Below are 17,395 nucleotides of genomic sequence, written 5' to 3'. Positions count from 1 at the left end.
ATAAAGGCTTATTTGTGCGAGATGCACCAATATACAGTGCATATCTCACAACTTGATAATATTTTAGATACTTCATGTTAGCGGTTATGTATGTTTATGTTAAGATATTCACGAGTTGTATTAATTAATTGCAAGTACTAATAAGAAAGCTTATCCTTGTTTATATTTTCGCACCATCACTATCATCTTATTAGATAATAAAGTCAAAATCTTCTTATCTTTTACAACTTAATTTATAACAACATATTATCTTACTCCCTTGGCCCCTTGTACTTGAAATATGGGAGCTCCACTCTCCAATGAGTGTTATTTGAGTATCAGCTTCGCTTATTCAGATGGTGACTGCGTGCTTGATGTGATCTGTTTGTTTTAGCAGACGTGAGGGAAACGAAATTTTCCGTACTCGAAAGCCAGGATTTACAATGCAATATAAAGATCATTAATGTAGAATTTGATGCTTGAATTATAGATTACTTTATATTTGAGAATAGAGCAATCCATTGTTGCAGGAAGATTATTTCATATTTGAAATAGAGAACGAAGTAAAAGGGGCCGTAGATGCTCTTAGCAACATCATTTTTGTGTTCTTTAAGACATGGGAATTAAGATAATAGAATCAAGGAAGGGTCAGAATTTATACTCAATCTTCCCACTGAACAATAGCGGGAAGCACAAGGGAAGGATCTTACGATCTGAAATCAACTGATTAAGGCGTTTAACCACTTGAATGCTTCTTTATGCGCCACTAACGCCCATAATCTAGGGCATACAGCCTTGACGTTGAGAGCTAGCTGGCCCATGTTTGTCTTTCCTAGAGTCCCCAACTCCCAACTCACATGCAAAGGCTTTATAATAGAAAAAGAAAATTTTCCTTAATTGCATAGAGTTCTTCCGCTAAGAACCTAAAGGCTCTACCAATGCTAACTTGCCTCTCACGGTCACAAAACACGTAAAATTTCTAAAGATTGCATAGGTTCTTTACAGTACACATGATTGCTTACTTGGAAACTGGTATACAACACATACATAATTAGTGACATTAGAGAAGTTACTCGGTGAGACACTGTTACATTGAAGTTCAGAGTAACAGGGGTGAAGGGGTCCATCTTTAATCATCCTTCATGCCTGAGGTCTGCAAGCTACGTGCAACAACCTGTTGCATTATCTAAGAGAAATATATTTATCAAACCCCAATGATGAAGCTAGGAATAATTGAAACTTGAATTAGTCCTGCCACTGACGTTTTATGTGAATAAAATCGTTTCTAGCAGTGAAACTAAAAGGGAAACACCTCCATACCAGAGCTCATCTCAGTCTTCCACCACAGTAGTCCGGCCACAGGGAAAGGGAGTACAAATAAGTATTCATATCAAAAATATTTTCTCTTTGCAAACACCGTTGTTCATTAAAGGGAGAAATTTCTATCCGATAAAGCTACGTAAATATCTATATGTATCAGATAACATCTTTATCGTGTACGCTGACTAGAGTTCACAATACATCTAATCTAGCTCCTTTATACATAGACAAGAAGTGTAATGCACTATATAGATGGCACTTCTCTTTCGTACAGTGTCTGACAAAGAAAGAGCAGCCTAAACCTCATTTAATTGTGCTTCAGTATCAGTTAAACTACGCTCTCATATATACATATTGATATGTTTTTCATTTACTCGATTTCAAGTTTCAAGATGCAGAAGCAGTAAGGCCAAGAAACTGTCACTGAAAACGTTAAGGTCAAAATTAATATACAGCTTAGCACAATGAATGTGTCCCTTATATATTGCGATCTAGTAGTTATTAATCAATACATACAGAGGTAAAGCATAGCATCAGTATCAGTCATCACGTGGCAATACCATCATTCACCGCTCAACCAGATTTGAACAGCAATATTGCTTTTGTATCCAGATAAAAGTATATAAAGTGGTTCGTCTCATGAGTCACAAATGAACCTGCAATATAAACACAAAAATTCATCACCGATCATTAGACAAATATATTATATACAGAAAATAGGGATTGTTGCTTTCCTTTCTCAAAAACCTCGTATCTTATTTTTAATTTTTTTGTTGAGTTATCTTCCCACAGTAAGTACGTATCCAATTAGTGTCTATGAACAGAAAATCATTTTTATGCTGTGTGATTGAACTTTCTTTCTATGCAACAGTGAGTTACCTAAGCAGACCTCAGCCGGACAATTCCTCATATGTTCTACTGATTTTTTTCTTCTAATCTATACATTTATAAGCCATAACGATCATATACACAAAATTTATAGGTCACTCATTTAAGCATAAGAAGTTGCAAACCTACATATATTAATATGACAGAACTTTCTACAGATTATGCATATGGTATAGGCAGGGGCCTCCACGGTTTCTTCAAAACTGTCGCTATGATGCATTTAGTGGTGCTGCGCAGTCAAATGCAGTGTAACCATGAACCTTTTGCACCTACTAATCCTGCTCAAACAGATTATACAATTTATGGTAGACCAAATGATGAGGAACGAGAATAAAGAATTAATATATATGTTATTAATTATATTATATTTATTTAGTCTAAAGATAAATAATGTTTAATCCCAATTGTTACGGGCCTTAGTCTGTTAGGCTTAATACTAAGGTTTTATAATCTATATACCCACATTATTACTTAGCTTTGATTATACATTTTCTTGAGAATAATATTGATTTATTCTTGGGATTCGTATAATTCATTGCTTAAGATCTTCTAATCGTTTTTGCTTAATAAATCGTTGTTTCTTTAAATCTGTCATGCATCACCATAGACACTGGCAACACCAACACTGAGAACAATGCAACCAACCTAGTGAAGGGGTGCCTCGATGTCTTCAAAGATATTATTAGAGGATACTTGCTTAACATGATGACTTAGATCCAGAAAAATCATAACCAGGCTGAGTGGGTGATAGAAGGTAGAACCTTGGAAGTCCTCTTTGGATCACCGCTAATCTTATTTTGTCATTTGAGAGAGCTAACTATCTGACAAATCACTATAGATGTAGTCTAGTTTTGAAGACAGTCGTGTTAATAAACATTTAGCCTTGCAATAGGATCAAGAAATCATATATAAACTACCTTTTGTTCGTTTTTTGTGTAAAATAGGGTAATCATCTTTCTTTACTATCCTATCGGAAACCCACCCATTGAAAGAGGAATAATGCCAATTGAGAGAAGATTCCTAACATCAACCCTAAACCAACAGCCATTACAACAAAACAGTAGGAGCACTGGCTAAGTTGAATTTCATCTCAAAAGAGAGGTACTGAGTCTTAACAATTTCATTTAGTAGATGAAATTCCGATGAAACCGCAACATCTCAGCCCATGTAACCCAACTAAATCACTCCTTGTCATTAAGTATAAACAATGTTGTATAAAGCCAGAAGTGCAAAGGTTCCCCTATAGCCTGTAGTCTGGGCACGAGGCGAGTCGCGCATGTCATTTTAGGGGCACGACTTGCTATAAAGAAGGCATTTCATAAATTCATCTTTGTACATTAACAATATAAGTAGAACAATCGGAGCTGGATCTATTGACTAATTTAGTACACACTCAAGCTATATCCAGCTCCAACAACTGATCTAATAAAAGCTTATACCAGAGGATAAATCAGTAAACACATATAAATTCTATCAAATTCCCCCAATACAACGAAATTACTAATCGATAATCAGCATCAATAAAACTAAACTAAATCCCCATTACAAATTCGCCCTCAAAACTTAATAAATTCAAAAATCTACTAAGATTAGCAACATTACCAAAGTTTTTACCAACGATGCAATGCCACGTAGGACCGTGCTTCATATCAAACTCCTTCTTTATGTACTCTGCTACATCTTTCTCCACACTGTGCTTCTCAAATGCCTAAAATCCTCACACAATACACACAAATTAGAGTTCAATGGAAAAATATAAGAAAGTAATACAATTGAATAAATATATACATACATCGATAGCAATGTTGATGGCTACAGTTTGCAAATCATCCTTCATGTCGGCGCTTTTGATGATAACTTTCTTACCGGCGGCAGAGGAAGACGCCGCCGGCCGGTCGTCTAAGTTTCTCTTTGCTGCTTCACTCATGATGTCACAGATTTTTATTTTTATTTTGGTGCTAGATAAAGTGAAAAAAATGGCTTGGCTTAAATGTAAAGGAAAGTTTGAATCAGATTGAATGGGAAAGAATGAGAAAACATGACGTGTAGCATGTAGCAATAATTACAAACTTGAATCTTAATATTGCTCACTTGGAATGAGTTCAATGTGACACTTACTTTTTTTTAAACAGTTCAACGTGACACTTATAAGTAGATCCGCTAAATTGGATAACTGGATCAGTTTTGAATCGAATTAATTTCAGATGATGATACAATTGAAGGAAATTTGGATTGGAGCCCAATTTAGATTAAAAACGGATGAAATTTAAATGAATATCCGACAAAATTTGGTTCGGATTAAATTCGGTTCTAATATTTTTGAATAATAATTTATTTATTTTTTTATTTTGTGAGACTTAAAAAAATTATTAAATTTAGTACTTTTAATATAATATAATTGTTATGGATAAAAAACTAATATATATATATATAATTGTTGTATTTAATACTAAGGAATGTGAGCTTCAAGGCTCGATTTGACTGCTCTTGTGTTTTGTGACTCAATCTGCCTTAACAAGATGCCTACGTACCTTGCTGATTGCCAAGGATCAAGTCAAAAACGTAGTTCTGATTTGTGGGGTGAGGCCCCTTATATAGATGTTGGGAGTCCTTGAATTGGACTTGGTGTAGGAGACTTGGTGGACAAGCCTCTGAATTAGGATAGACTTAGGAGTCCTAGAAGTAGGAAGCTGATTCCTTATCCTTTTAGGTCCCCTTGAGGCTAATCTATAAGGATTTATATCCTTATCGGGACTCTTCTCAATAGCTGATTTTTCCCTTATTAATTAATTACGAAATTAATTAATAATCAGGGCTTTTGGGCCTTTTTTATTCCACCAGGCCTGATCTGGTCCATCAGGCTTAACCTTTCTGGTCTGAATATTATACATCTTATTATTGGGCCTAGCAGCCCATTAATTATAAAATCAGGACTTATTTATCCCTATCATTTGCCCCCCAACTTTTGGGAAACAATGAATAGGTTTCGCGGAAGTTAAATCTATTCGTTCCCTTATAGGGTTTCGTTTTGCGTAAAGTGTGGAGCGACCTACACATTTACAATGAATCTTCCTTTTATTCAGAAATTATCTTAATTTCCAGGAATTTTTCCCCAATTTTCTGGGATTTTTCCCTAATTTTCTGGGATTTATCCTTAATTTCTGGATTTTTCCCTTAATTTTCTGGGATTTATCCTTAATTTCTGGATTTTTCCCTTAATTTCTGGAATTTATCCTTTATTTTTGAAAATATTAACATTTTTCAGAAAATATTTAAGGAATTTTTCCTATTTTCCTGGATTTTTTCCCTAATTTCTGGGATTTATCCTTTAATTTTCTGGATTTATTCCTTATTTCTGAAAATATTAACATTTTTCAGAAATTATTTAAGGAATTTCCTTATTTTTCTGGATTTTTTCCTAATTTCTTCCTTCTTTTTTTTTATACAATTTTCGACCAGGAATCCATTCGACCAGGATCCTGGTCGAATTAACCTCCATATTGCCCTGGTCGACAGCCTTTCGAGCAGGAGTATTTCGAGCAGAAGTCCTGGTCGAATTTCGGCCAGGATTTTTTTCCCTTTTTTTGTTTTGTTTTTTTTTTTTTTTTTTTTTGTCGACTAGGAAGTTTTCGACTAGGATTTTCGTCCCTTTCGGTCAGGATCTCCATTTTTTGACCGAATTAACCATCATCTTGTGCCTTGATCGAAGCTTTTTTGAGCAGGATTGATTCGACCAGGAATATATATTGTCTCCTGGTCGACAGGGTCAAGGAACTAATTTTATTCTGGTATTTTGGTCGAAGGAATATCATTTTCGACCAAGAATTTTGGTCAGAATTCCTTTCTTGACCGAATTAGCTTCTTTTATCAGCCCTGGTCGAGGGAAATTCGAACTCAGAACATTCGACCAGGATTTCTCTGTGCTTTCTGGTCAACAGGGCCAAGAACATATGCATGTATATAAATTTTTGTACACACTTGGATTTAGGCCCCTTATGCTGGGCTAAAACTTGGGCCCATTTTAACTGGGCTTATTCTCTTACTGGGCTTCACAGGCCTTTCAATTGGGCCTCTAATTCTGGGCTTTCAATTTGGGCCAACGTTTTGGGTTCAGGCCAAAATTTTTTATTTTTTTTATCTAAGTGGGGCTTCTTTTCCACCCCTAAAATCATTTGGGCCTCTTTCAACACTTGGGCCCTTAACTGGGCTTTTGTTTTCTAAACCCAAACTCCAAATTACTCTAGGATTGTTTCTGGATTCTTCTAGAATCTTCAAAAAAACTCAAGTTTTCTTTCTTGAATTTTCCAAGGATTTCCTGATGCTTCCAGAACCTTCTTTTTTTGGGCCCGAATGGACTTTTCTAGGCCCATTTTCCTCCTTTTCCTCCTATATAAAGGTGAGGGGGGGAGTGTGCTCTCACTCACACTCTTCACCCTTTACTTCATTCATTTCTAAAACTCTCCAATCTTTCTCCTCTTTCAACTTTCCTCCCCTAGCTTCCAGCCTTCTTTTCCAGTCTTTACTAAATGGCTGACAAGAGTTCCGAGAGGGCGGCCAAGATAGCCTCGGCTTCAAAACGAGGTAAGAATATCGAGATCCGCTCTTCATATATGTCTTTAATTGATATGATTAACACTAGGGGGGATGAATATCCCTCCACTGCACATCTCGACTCTTTTAATCATTGTAATACTTGGCACAACATAGATTTCAATAAACTAAATGCTCGTTATAACGTCCTTCCTCCTCTTAGATTAGTTTCAGTCTCTGGTGGTGACCGTACTTGCCACTGGAGACCCGATACTCTCTTCATTTACACAGATGCCCTTAATGTTGGGCTTAGGTTTCCTTTTCACCCTTTTATTCCTCATCTTTTGGCTGATTTACAAATCAACCCGTGTCAGCTTCCTCCAAACGCCTGGAGGAACATTCTATGTTTTATGGTCTGCTGTCTTAGGGAGGGCTTTCCTCTTTCTGTAGCTGTTTTTAGGAAGGTCTTTCAGTGTTACAATAGTTCTTCCAGTATCTGCGGCTGTGTCTATGTCAAGCAAAGGCCCAAAAGCAAACATATCTTTAACATCGCCTCTATTCCTGATAATAATCAAAATTGGAGGAATAGTTTCGTCGGGTTACGTTGGGAGAATGGTGACTGGGGCACACTTTTTCGATCTTCCTTTGGGAAGGTTAGTGATGGTAGCCTCAAATCCATTCACTTAACTCCTGAAGAAACTATTATTTATAATGGGCTTACTCAGGATGATGGCACGACCACCAGCTGGACTCTCTTAGAGGAGTTTTCCCTGATTCATGTGGGACTATCCTCTGTTTCTCAACAGGGTATTTTTCTTCCCTTCTCAATTTTACTTCATTTCATGCATTATTAACTTCACTTATTTTGTCCTTTGTTTTGTTTCAGCTGCTAAGGAGATTAACGAGGACAATGTTCCTTTGGTTGAGGAGACAGCTAGGATGAAGAAAGGCCACGGAGCCTAGACACCCGGGGAAAGGCCACGGAGCCTATCTTTTTGAAGAAGCAGAAAGAGCCTATAGGGGAGGCTTCAACTGAAGGAGCTGGGGGCCATAACGCTCCTATCACTGCTGTTGCCCCTACTGCTGCTGCCACATGCGCCTTTCAGTCTCTCTGGGGATTCCGCCGAGGGGACACCGTAGTTGGTTACACAAAACATGCTTGGGATTGGTCCTACCATAGCGTGACTCCCAAGGACTTTACTGATGTGGTGGCCACCCCTGATCTTGAGAGGATTAAGCTCATGGGAGCTCAGTCTCTGGCTTCGGTATGCCTTCTCTTTTTTGAACTTATTTTTCATTCTTGTAGCATTTTCTTGCCTTATACTTTGTTAATTGCTTTGTTCCAGTCTAACGCCTACTTTCAAGGCGCTGTGAGGCAAGCCGAATCGTGGAAGCGGGCTTCTGATAAGGCCGATAATGCCCTCAGGAGGCAACAGAAGAAGTATGCTACCCTGGAGAAGAAGCTCAAGCGCAAGGAGGAAGAACTCGGAGAGTCTAACACCGAGCTGGTGGTACTTCGGGCGGAGAAGGATAAAGTTATAGACAACTATCTGGACTCGGAGGAGTTTGCCCAATCCATGAGGATTAGGGATGATTCAGTCTTTCCCGGGTTTTTTAGGACTGGTTGGGATACGGCCCTTGGGACCGTGAACGAGGCTTGTCCTGATATTAACCCGGCGGACTACATCTGCCCTGATGACGAGGCTTTGCTATAGAGGTTTCATACCCGAGTAGTTGTCTCGGACCATGTTCCTCAGGATCCACTCCTTCCTCCTCCCGAGTCTTCTTCCAGACCTGCTGAGGACGACAGCTCTTCCTCCTCCTCCGAGATGACAGAGACATCCAGCGAGAGTGGAGAGGATGATGATATGGATGCTGAGGGCACCTCAGCTTCTTAGAGCTTTTTCAGCCCTGCGTGGCTTGTTTTATTTTCGAGACCCTTTTTTTTATCAAATTTCTTGTAATATTTATCTGATCTTATTTTATCACCTTTTATGCTTGCATCCATGCATTTGGTTTTTTTATTCGTTAGGCCACAAACATACTTTGAAGAATTCATGAATTTCATAAAATTGTCTGGGATTCGTCCCTTACACAAGTCTTAATAAACTTCGTAATAAAACTAAAACATATAAATCCTAAGCAAGCAAAGCTTCAAGGTGCTTTTCAACCTACTCGCCATCCTGACGAGTGAGAATCGTATCCGGCTGCCCTACACATAGTAAACCTTCAGGTTTTGTGCATGCCAAGTTCTCGGGACTTCAAAACCATCCATAGTCTCTAGCTTGTAGGTTCCTCTACCTTGAACACTCTTGACTCTATACGGCCCTTCCCAATTCGGGGCAAGCTTCCCTTTTTGTCCTACACCAGATGCTTCTATCTTCCTCAAGACTAGATCGCCTTATTTAAAAAACCTTTCTTTAACCCTTAGGTTATAGTAGAATGAAGCATTTTTCTGATATTCTACTATCTTTGCATGTGCCCTATCTCGCACTTCATCGATCAGATCCAGGGCTAACCTTTGCCCCTCCTCATTTTCTTCTGCATTGAAAGCCTGAATCATTGGAGAGGAATGTGATATCTCTACTGGAACTACTGCTTCTGCCCCATATGCCAACATGAAGGGAGTTGCTCCTGTCGTGACTCTACAGGTAGTCCTGTAGGCCCATAATATTGGAAGTATCTCATCTACCCAATTATTTCTTGACTTCTCGATCCTCTTCTTTAGTCCATCCAGGATTATCCGATTTGCTACCTCTGCTTGGCCATTGGCTTGCGGGTGAGCCACAGAGGTGAATCGTAACTCAATTTCATTTTCTTCACAATACTTCTTGAATTCCTCATTGTTGAATTGTGTTCCATTGTCAGTGACGAGGATACGGGGAATTCCATATCGGCACATAATGTTTTCCCACAGGAATTGTGCAACCTGCTTAGTAGTGATTTTGGCCAAGGGTTTGGCTTCGATCCACTTGGTGAAATAATCAATGGCTACAATCAGAAATTTCCTTTGTGCCGTGGCCATAGGAAAAGGCCCTAGAATATCCATCCCCCACATGGCAAAGGGAATAGGCGAGTTGATAGAGGTCAGCATCTCGGGGGGTTGTCTAACAATTGATGCATGCTTTTGACAGCGATCACACTTCTTCACATATTCTTTGGCATCAGCCATCATTTATGGCCAATAAAAGCCTAAACGGGTTATCTTATGAGCCAAGGCCCTGCCCCCCAAGTGCTGCCCACAAATACCTTCATGCACTTCCTCAAAAGCCAAGCGTGCCTCGTCGGGCCTGAGACACCTCAAGTAAGGAACCACGAAAGATCTCTTATACAGAATTCCATCTATCAAGGAGTACCTTAGTGCTCGAGTAGTTAACTTTCGTGCCTCAGTTGTATCACTTGGCAACCAACCGGTCTGAATGTGAGCCTTGATGGGATCAATCCATGACGTCCCCAAGCCTATGGGAGCCACAAGCTTAACATCTATGCTCCGTGTCTTCAAAACACGGAAGTACACACTTCCTGAACTTTCTTCAATCTCAGACGAAGCGAACTTTGATAGCGCATCTGCTTTAGCATTTTCTTCCCTTGGAATGTGTTCAACATGGCATTCATTAAATTGGGTCATCACAGCCCTTATTAGGCGAACATACTTAGCCATCGTATCATCCCTTGCCTCAAATTCTCCCTTTACCTGGGATATGATCAGCTTCGAGTCTCCACGGACCTTTAAGTTTTTGACTCTAAGTGTCCCAGCTAGACCAAGGCCAGCAATCAGGGCTTCATACTCTGCTTCATTGTTTGTGGTTGGGAAGTCTAGCTTCATAGCATACTCAATTAGGAATCCATCAGGGCTTTGCAAAACCAACCCTGCTCCACTGGAATTTGTTTTTGATGCTCCATCAAAATAGAGAACCCAATATTCTTTCTCCTTGTCCCCATTGTCGACTCCCTTGTCTTGAGGTATGGTATCTTCCTGCCCCCCGACTTCTTGGTTGGGTATGGTACATTCCACCACGAAGTCAGCTAGTGCCTGGGCTTTTATGGCCGTACGTGGCTTATACTTGAGATCGAACTCTCCCAACTCTATTGCCCACTTAATCAGTCTCCCACTTGCCTTGGGACTGTGAATGATGTTTCTCAGCGGCTGATTTGTTAGCACTTCAATCTGGTGAGCTTGAAAATAAGGACGCAGCTTTCTTGAAGCCATTACCAAGGCTAAAGCGAATTTCTCAATAGTTGAATAATTCAACTCAGCACCATGCAAGATTTTGCTGACATAGTATACGGGTTTCTGGACTTTCAGTTCCTCCTTAACCAACACCGCGCTCAAGGCGCTTTCTGAAACAGCCAAGTACAAGAATAAAACTTCACTCAGAACTGGCTTGGCCAACAACGGGGCCTGGCCCATATACTTCTTTAACTCTTCAAATGCCTTCTGATTTTCCTCACTCCATACAAAATCTTTAATGTTCTTTAATGACTTGAAGAATGACAAGCACTTGTCTCCTGACTTGGAGATGAATCGTCCTAGCGCCGCAACCCTTCCTGTGAGCTTCTGTACATCCTTGACAGTTTTTGGTGGTTCCATATCCAGGATTGCCTTTATTTTATCGGGGTTGGCCTCAATTCCCCTTTTTGAGACCATCAATCCCAAGAATTTTCCCGATCCTACTCCGAAAGCACACTTCGCTGGATTCAACATCATCTTGTGGTACCTTAGGACCTCAAAAGCTTCCCTCAAATGGGTTATATGATCAGTCTTTACTAGACTCTTGACTAGCATGTCATCAACATAGACTTCCATAGTCTTCCCAATAAGATCCTTAAAAATTTTATTCACCAACCTCTGATAGGTGGCTCCTGCATTCTTGAGACCAAACGCCATAACAAGATAACAATAAACACCAAAGTCAGTGATAAATGATACCTTTGGAATGTCATTCTTATGCATTTTGATCTGATTGTATCCGCTAAATCCATCCATGAAACTCAGCATCTCATGTCCAGCAGTGGCATCAATCAAAGTATCAATTCTAGGCAGCGGGAAACAGTCTTTGGGGCATGCATCATTCAGATCAGTGAAGTCTATACACATCCTCCACTTTCCATTAGCCTTCTTCACCATTACAGGGTTTGCTAACCACTCCGGAAATTGAATCTCCTCAATGAAACCAGCCTCTAAGAGCTTTTCTACTTCCTGTTTTATAGCCTCCTGTCTTTCCGGGGCAAAATTTCTTTTCTTTTGTTTCACTGTCTTCCGGCTTGGATCCACGTTTAGCTTGTGAGTAATTAACTCCGGGTCTATGCCTGGCATATCAGCTGCTAACCATGCAAACACATCACTATTTTCTTGTAAAAATTTCACTAACTTCCCTCTAAGAGGCTCCTCTAATGTGGCTCCAATGAAAGTCATCCTCTCAGGATTCTCGGGGTCTAAAGGAACCGAAACCAATTCTTCTGCTGGCCTTCCTCTATTCTCATCATTTTCTCGAACATCCATATCTTCAATAGGAAGAACCTGCCCCCCGACTCCATCTGCCCTCAAAGAGGCCACATAACAGCTTCTAGCCATTTTTTGATCTCCTCTCTCTTCTCCAATCCCGTTTCGGGTGGGAAACTTCATGACTGAATGGTAGGAAGAGGGGACTGCCTTAAAGGCATGTATCCCTGTTCTCCCCATGATAGCATTATAAGTTGAACTAGCCTTTACCACCACGAAATCTAGCATCTGCGTTGCTTGCCTTGGTTCCGTACCTATGGTGGTTGGCAATTTGATTATCCCTTCCACATGACATTCTACTCCAGCAAATCCATATATCGGCATGTCGGTTGGTGTCAACTGGGAGTCGTTATACCCCATTCTTAGAAAGGTGTCGTGGAGCAAGATATCCACAGAAGCACCATTATCCACAAGGACCCTCTTAACTGGGCTATTTCCTATTATCGGTGTTATGACCAGCGGGTCGTCATGGGGAAACTTCACACCCTCTAGGTCGGAATCATCAAAAGTCAATGTTACTTCGGTCCTGGCCCTCTTCGGGGCTTCTCCAACAATATGTATAACCTCCCTAGTATATGCCTTTCTGGAATTTTTGGACAATCCAGCAGCAGTTGGACCTCCAAAGATCGTGTTTATCACTGGCCCTCGAGGGCGTCGCGGTCCTCCAAAAATTGCATTCATAACCGGCCCTCTAGGTTGGGGATTCCGCCCCTGATCGTCTTGGTCTCTCCTACGATCTTCAAAGTTCTTCCTTCCTTTATTATTTCTGTCCCCTCCATCTCCAGTATACTTGTTCAATCTTCCTTTTCGAATCAAAAACTCAATTTCATCTTTCAATTGCCTACACTCATCGGTGTCATGGCCAACATCTTTGTGAAACCTGCAATACTTGCCCTTATCTAGCTTGGCGGGATCAGCCTTCAAGGGCTTAGGCCATCGAATATCTCTGTCTTTCTCAATCTCCATCAAAATCTGACTTCTGGGAGCATTTAGCTTAGCGTATTCAGTGAACTTTTGCCCAGGTCCTCCCTTCTTGGGGGTTGAATCAGGGTTTTGTTCGGTTCTAGGATATTTGTCCTTAGCGATATACTCCAAATCAGTTTTTCGTTTCTTGCCTCCAGTGGGCTCATTACTTACTACGGTCTTCCTCATACTTTCTTCAACCTTGATATACTTCCCTGCCCTCTCTTAGAGTTGCAACATGTTTTCTGGGGGACGTTTGGCCAAGGACATTTTGAAAAACTCATCCCTAGTTCCTTGTTGCAGTGCTATCATGGCTACCTTATCATCAAGGTCTGGGACTTTTAAAGCCTCCTTTGTAAAACGATTCAGGTAGTCTCTCAAAGATTCCTTTGCTCCTTGCACAATACTCATGAGAGATGCTGAACTTTTCTCATGGACTCTCCCACTGATGAACTGCTTAATGAAAGCCTGACTTAACTCCCGGAACGATCCTATAGAGTTTGGGGGCAAGCGACTATACCATCTTTGAGCCATACCCGACAGGGTTTGAGGGAAGGCCCGACACTTTATAGCATCATTCACGGGTTGCAGCAGCAGTGCATTAGAGAATGTCCTAACATGATTTGCGGGGTCTCCCGTGCCATCATAGGCTTTGATAGTGGGCATCTTGAACTTTCTTGAGATATGGGCATTCATTATCTCTTCTGTGAAGGGCGGAGTTGGATCATCAGGATCTCGAAGGAGAAGTAGATTGCTTGGATCAGTTCTTGGGGTAACAGCCCTTCTTCGCACCGGACCATCCAGGTCTATGACAGGAGGAGGATTTCTCCCCCTGGGAGGTATCTGGGGTCTGGCGGCCTGGTGAGCCTCCAAATCACGCCTCAGCCTTTGGATCTCGGCCTCATGAGCCCTAATCCTTTCCTGCACTTCTTGGGGATTCGCCCCTGGGGTGCTTTGAGGGCGTTGCCTTCCATCAGCCATTGGCTCTTTGCCAGGACGCCTCCTTCTCGGGGCCACTTCATCATCCGAAGATTCGGAGTCTCTCTCAGTGTAAGGACCAGAAAATTCCCGATCCTCAGGGATAGGACCCAAACCTCGTATATAGGAGGGCGACCGCCCTCGTGCTTCGCTTCGCCCAGCATATCCGCTTCCTCCAACCTCAGGGTGAAGGGGCATCCCATAAGGGGGGTTAGTAGTAACAATAGTTGAATATTCATACCCGACGGGTCGAGAATTGACAGGTATATGCATTTGTTGAACTTGAGGATTCGTACCTTGAATCGGGGGAGTTGTCCCTTGTAGCTGGGGTTGAGTTGCCCATGTCTGGGCTTCCTCCTGAGTAGATGCATAAGTTGAATGGGGAGGAACCTCCACGGTTGATGAAATCACCTGGGTTGTCTCTGATGGTGCTCCTTCCTCTATAGCTCCAATTGTTCTCCGTTTTCTCGCCATGGTTGTTGTTGTAGTTCCCACAGACGGCGCCAAATGTTATGGATAAAAAACTAATATATATATATATATATATATAATTGCTGTATTTAATACTAAGGAACGTGAGCTTCAAGACTCGATTTGACTGCTCTTGTGTTTCGTGACTCAATATGCCTTAACAAGATGCCTACGTACCTTGCTGATTGCCAAGGATCAAGTCAAAAATGTAGTTCTGATTTGTGGGGTGAGGCCCCTTATATAGATGTTGAGAGTCTTTGAATTGGACTTGGTGTAGGAGACTTGGTGGACAAGCCTCTGAATTAGGATAGACTTAGGAGTCCTAGGAAGTAGGAAGCTGATTCCTTATCCTTTTAGGTCCCCTTGAGGCTAATCTATAAGGATTTATATCCTTATCGGGACTCTTCTCAATAGCTGATTTTTCCCTTATTAATTAATTACGAAATTAATTAATAATCAGGACTTTTGAGCCTTTTTTATTCCACCAGGCCTGATCTGGTCCATCAGGCTTAACCTTTCTGGTCTGAATATTATACATCTTATTATTGGGCCTAGCAGCCCATTAATTATAAAATCAGGACTTATTTATCCCTATCAATAATGTGTGTTTATAAAATATTATGATTAAATAATTATATTATCACGAACATAAATACTTTAAGTATGAATTTTCCTTATTTCAGATCATATTCGGTTCGAATAATATATAATTTGGTTTCATTCGATTTTAATTTATGATCGGATCTAGTACTTCATATTATTTTCGGTTAAATTTTCGGTTCGGGTAATTTTGAGATAGGTTTAATTTAATTTTCGGATAATTATTAAATTATATGATTCAGATTTCGGTTCATTAAATTTTGGTTAGATTTTTCAGATTGAGACCCATTTCACCATGTCTACTTACAAGTATATGTACAATAGTAATTTTTCTGGAAAAAAATAATTGTCGTGGAAATTTACATTTTAAGGTCATAAATGAATGTAATTTTTAAAAGCGTGAAATAGTAAATCGTAAAATCTTATGACAAGATGGTTGTTAGTAATTCGGATAATAAGAACAATTTTGAATTATTTCGGTTTAATTTATTTTAGGTTATTATATATTAAGATGTAATTCAGATTGTACTTGGTTCGGTTCAAATTTAATATTAAAAATCGGATAAAATTCGTTTCGGATCAAATTCAATTACAATTTTTTTGATCATCACGTAAATATGTAATATTATTTAAAGAATTTAATAACATAAATTTGTTTTATTTTTATGGTCCAATATTGTGATTGTAGGTGTTGATTTGTAACATACTAAAAAATTATTGTTTCAACTTTTCGGAAATTTCAGCAGTTTCTATGATTAGGTGATAAATTTTCTTTCATAATTGCGTTCTGGGAATATTATTTTATTTTAGAAAATCCATCTATATCATATATAAAAAAAAACAGCCTTGTGTATATACGCAAAACTTGATACAAATACAATGAAAAGATTGATTGTGGCTTAGAAAAAAAAAAGAAGATTGATTGTGATTATAAAAAAAATAGTGTAAAACAGATTGGGCCTAGATGGATGCGGTGGTTTATGCTAACCCATACATTACAGACTAGGATTGAACTGGCAAATCTTGCATTGCTATTTTACTTTAAGAACAAAGATTCCTGTCTGCAAAAATTGAGAGCAAATGGAATTGTATTAATAAATGTACAGTACGAGAAACGACTAAAAAAATAATTTAAGAAATTCAATCAACAGCTTGATTCATGTCATTTAAAATTAATTATATTTTTCCTGAATACGAAACTACAAATCTTAATTTACGTGTTATTCATGAGGTATATAAGTGCATCCTCGACATAGAATATCAAAAATTATAAATAATTTACATTTTATATATTCTGTTATTCACGAGGTATATAAGTGCATCATCGACATAGTTTATCAAAATATTATGAATAATCTACATTTAATATACTCATTTGTATCCATTGCCATTTTTATTATTGTGATTTTTATCATACAACCTTTTTATTTCCTAAATATTTTAACTTAATTTATAGTTATTTAAGTGTGATTTCTGACAATTGTCTCACATTTATTAATCAATTTGGGAATTATAATGCCTTTTCAACGAGGCGTCATTGTAGATACGTGTCATGCGATGCAATCATGAGTTCAGATTTGTCTCGTGCACTTTTCTTATTTTTCTAAATTTGTCGTGCACTTTTTTTATTGTTATATTAATATTTATTATATGTGTTATTATGTACTTTCATCTTACAATATTTTTGTCTTGCACTAAATCGGGGGTCTTTAATATAACAATCTCCCCGCTCTTCGGATTAGGGTCATGATATGTATATATCTTACCATTGTCAAACACCGCTAGACCTAGGGCCGTTCATGAGTTACATAACCCGCAAAACCCAACACAACTCGACCCTAAAATGAGATTCAAATCGAGCTATTTAAATTCATGGGTTACTTGAGTTGTTTTTACTTGAATTGTTTATATTGGGTTGGGTTAAATTTTACATATTTAAAATCCTAAACCAACATAACCCGATTTTGTTATTAAGGCCAGCCCATTTCAAATATATTACACTCGGCTCATTTCAATTCCATTACACCCCGGCCAGTTTCAATTCCATTATATTCATGACTAAACAAATCTAGATAAATATTCGTATATTAACGATATTAGTATGTAACTTATAATCTTAGAAGTGGTGGTCGTGCTCTTCACATTTCAAATGCTTGAAGCTAT

At 39.1% G+C, this 17,395-nt stretch overlaps 1 protein-coding gene across 2 annotated transcripts; it reads right to left on the bottom strand.

Moving 5' to 3' along the window:
• Nucleotides 1–1,645: 1,645 nt before the first annotated feature.
• LOC141687068 (uncharacterized) lies at nucleotides 1,646–4,252 on the bottom strand. 2 transcript variants are annotated; one of them, XR_012560911.1, is made up of 4 exons: nucleotides 3,980–4,252; nucleotides 3,790–3,895; nucleotides 2,317–2,465; nucleotides 1,646–1,955 (listed from the first exon to the last, which is right to left on the bottom strand). XR_012560911.1 is itself a non-coding variant. In XM_074492213.1 (3 exons), the coding sequence occupies exons 1-3, from the start codon at nucleotides 4,112–4,114 to the stop codon at nucleotides 1,873–1,875; spliced, it is 324 nt and encodes a 107-aa protein (XP_074348314.1). In that variant the 5' UTR covers nucleotides 4,115–4,242; the 3' UTR covers nucleotides 1,646–1,872. The 2 variants fall into 2 exon arrangements, 1 of the variants encoding a protein (XP_074348314.1); XM_074492213.1 differs by lacking the exon at nucleotides 2,317–2,465 and having other exon boundaries at nucleotides 3,980–4,242.
• Between the last annotated feature and the right edge of the window lie 13,143 nt (nucleotides 4,253–17,395).

This window comes from Apium graveolens, chromosome 9 (assembly GCF_009905375.1).
Source record: "Apium graveolens cultivar Ventura chromosome 9, ASM990537v1, whole genome shotgun sequence".
NCBI classification, from domain to species: Eukaryota; Viridiplantae; Streptophyta; class Magnoliopsida; order Apiales; family Apiaceae; genus Apium; species Apium graveolens.
The sequence above is the reverse complement of the archived record's forward strand: the minus strand, read 5'-3'. Positions and strand labels throughout refer to the sequence as shown.

Coding starts and splice junctions, on each gene's coding strand:
- LOC141687068 (XM_074492213.1), bottom strand. CDS start 4,114: ATGAGTGAAGCAGCAAAGAGAAACTTAGACGACCGGCCGGCGGCGTCT. Junction 3,896..3,979: donor CCATCAACATTGCTATCGAT/GTATGTATATAT, acceptor TGAGGATTTTAG/GCATTTGAGAAGCACAGTGT. Junction 1,956..3,789: donor CATCGTTGGTAAAAACTTTG/GTAATGTTGCTA, acceptor TTTATATTGCAG/GTTCATTTGTGACTCATGAG.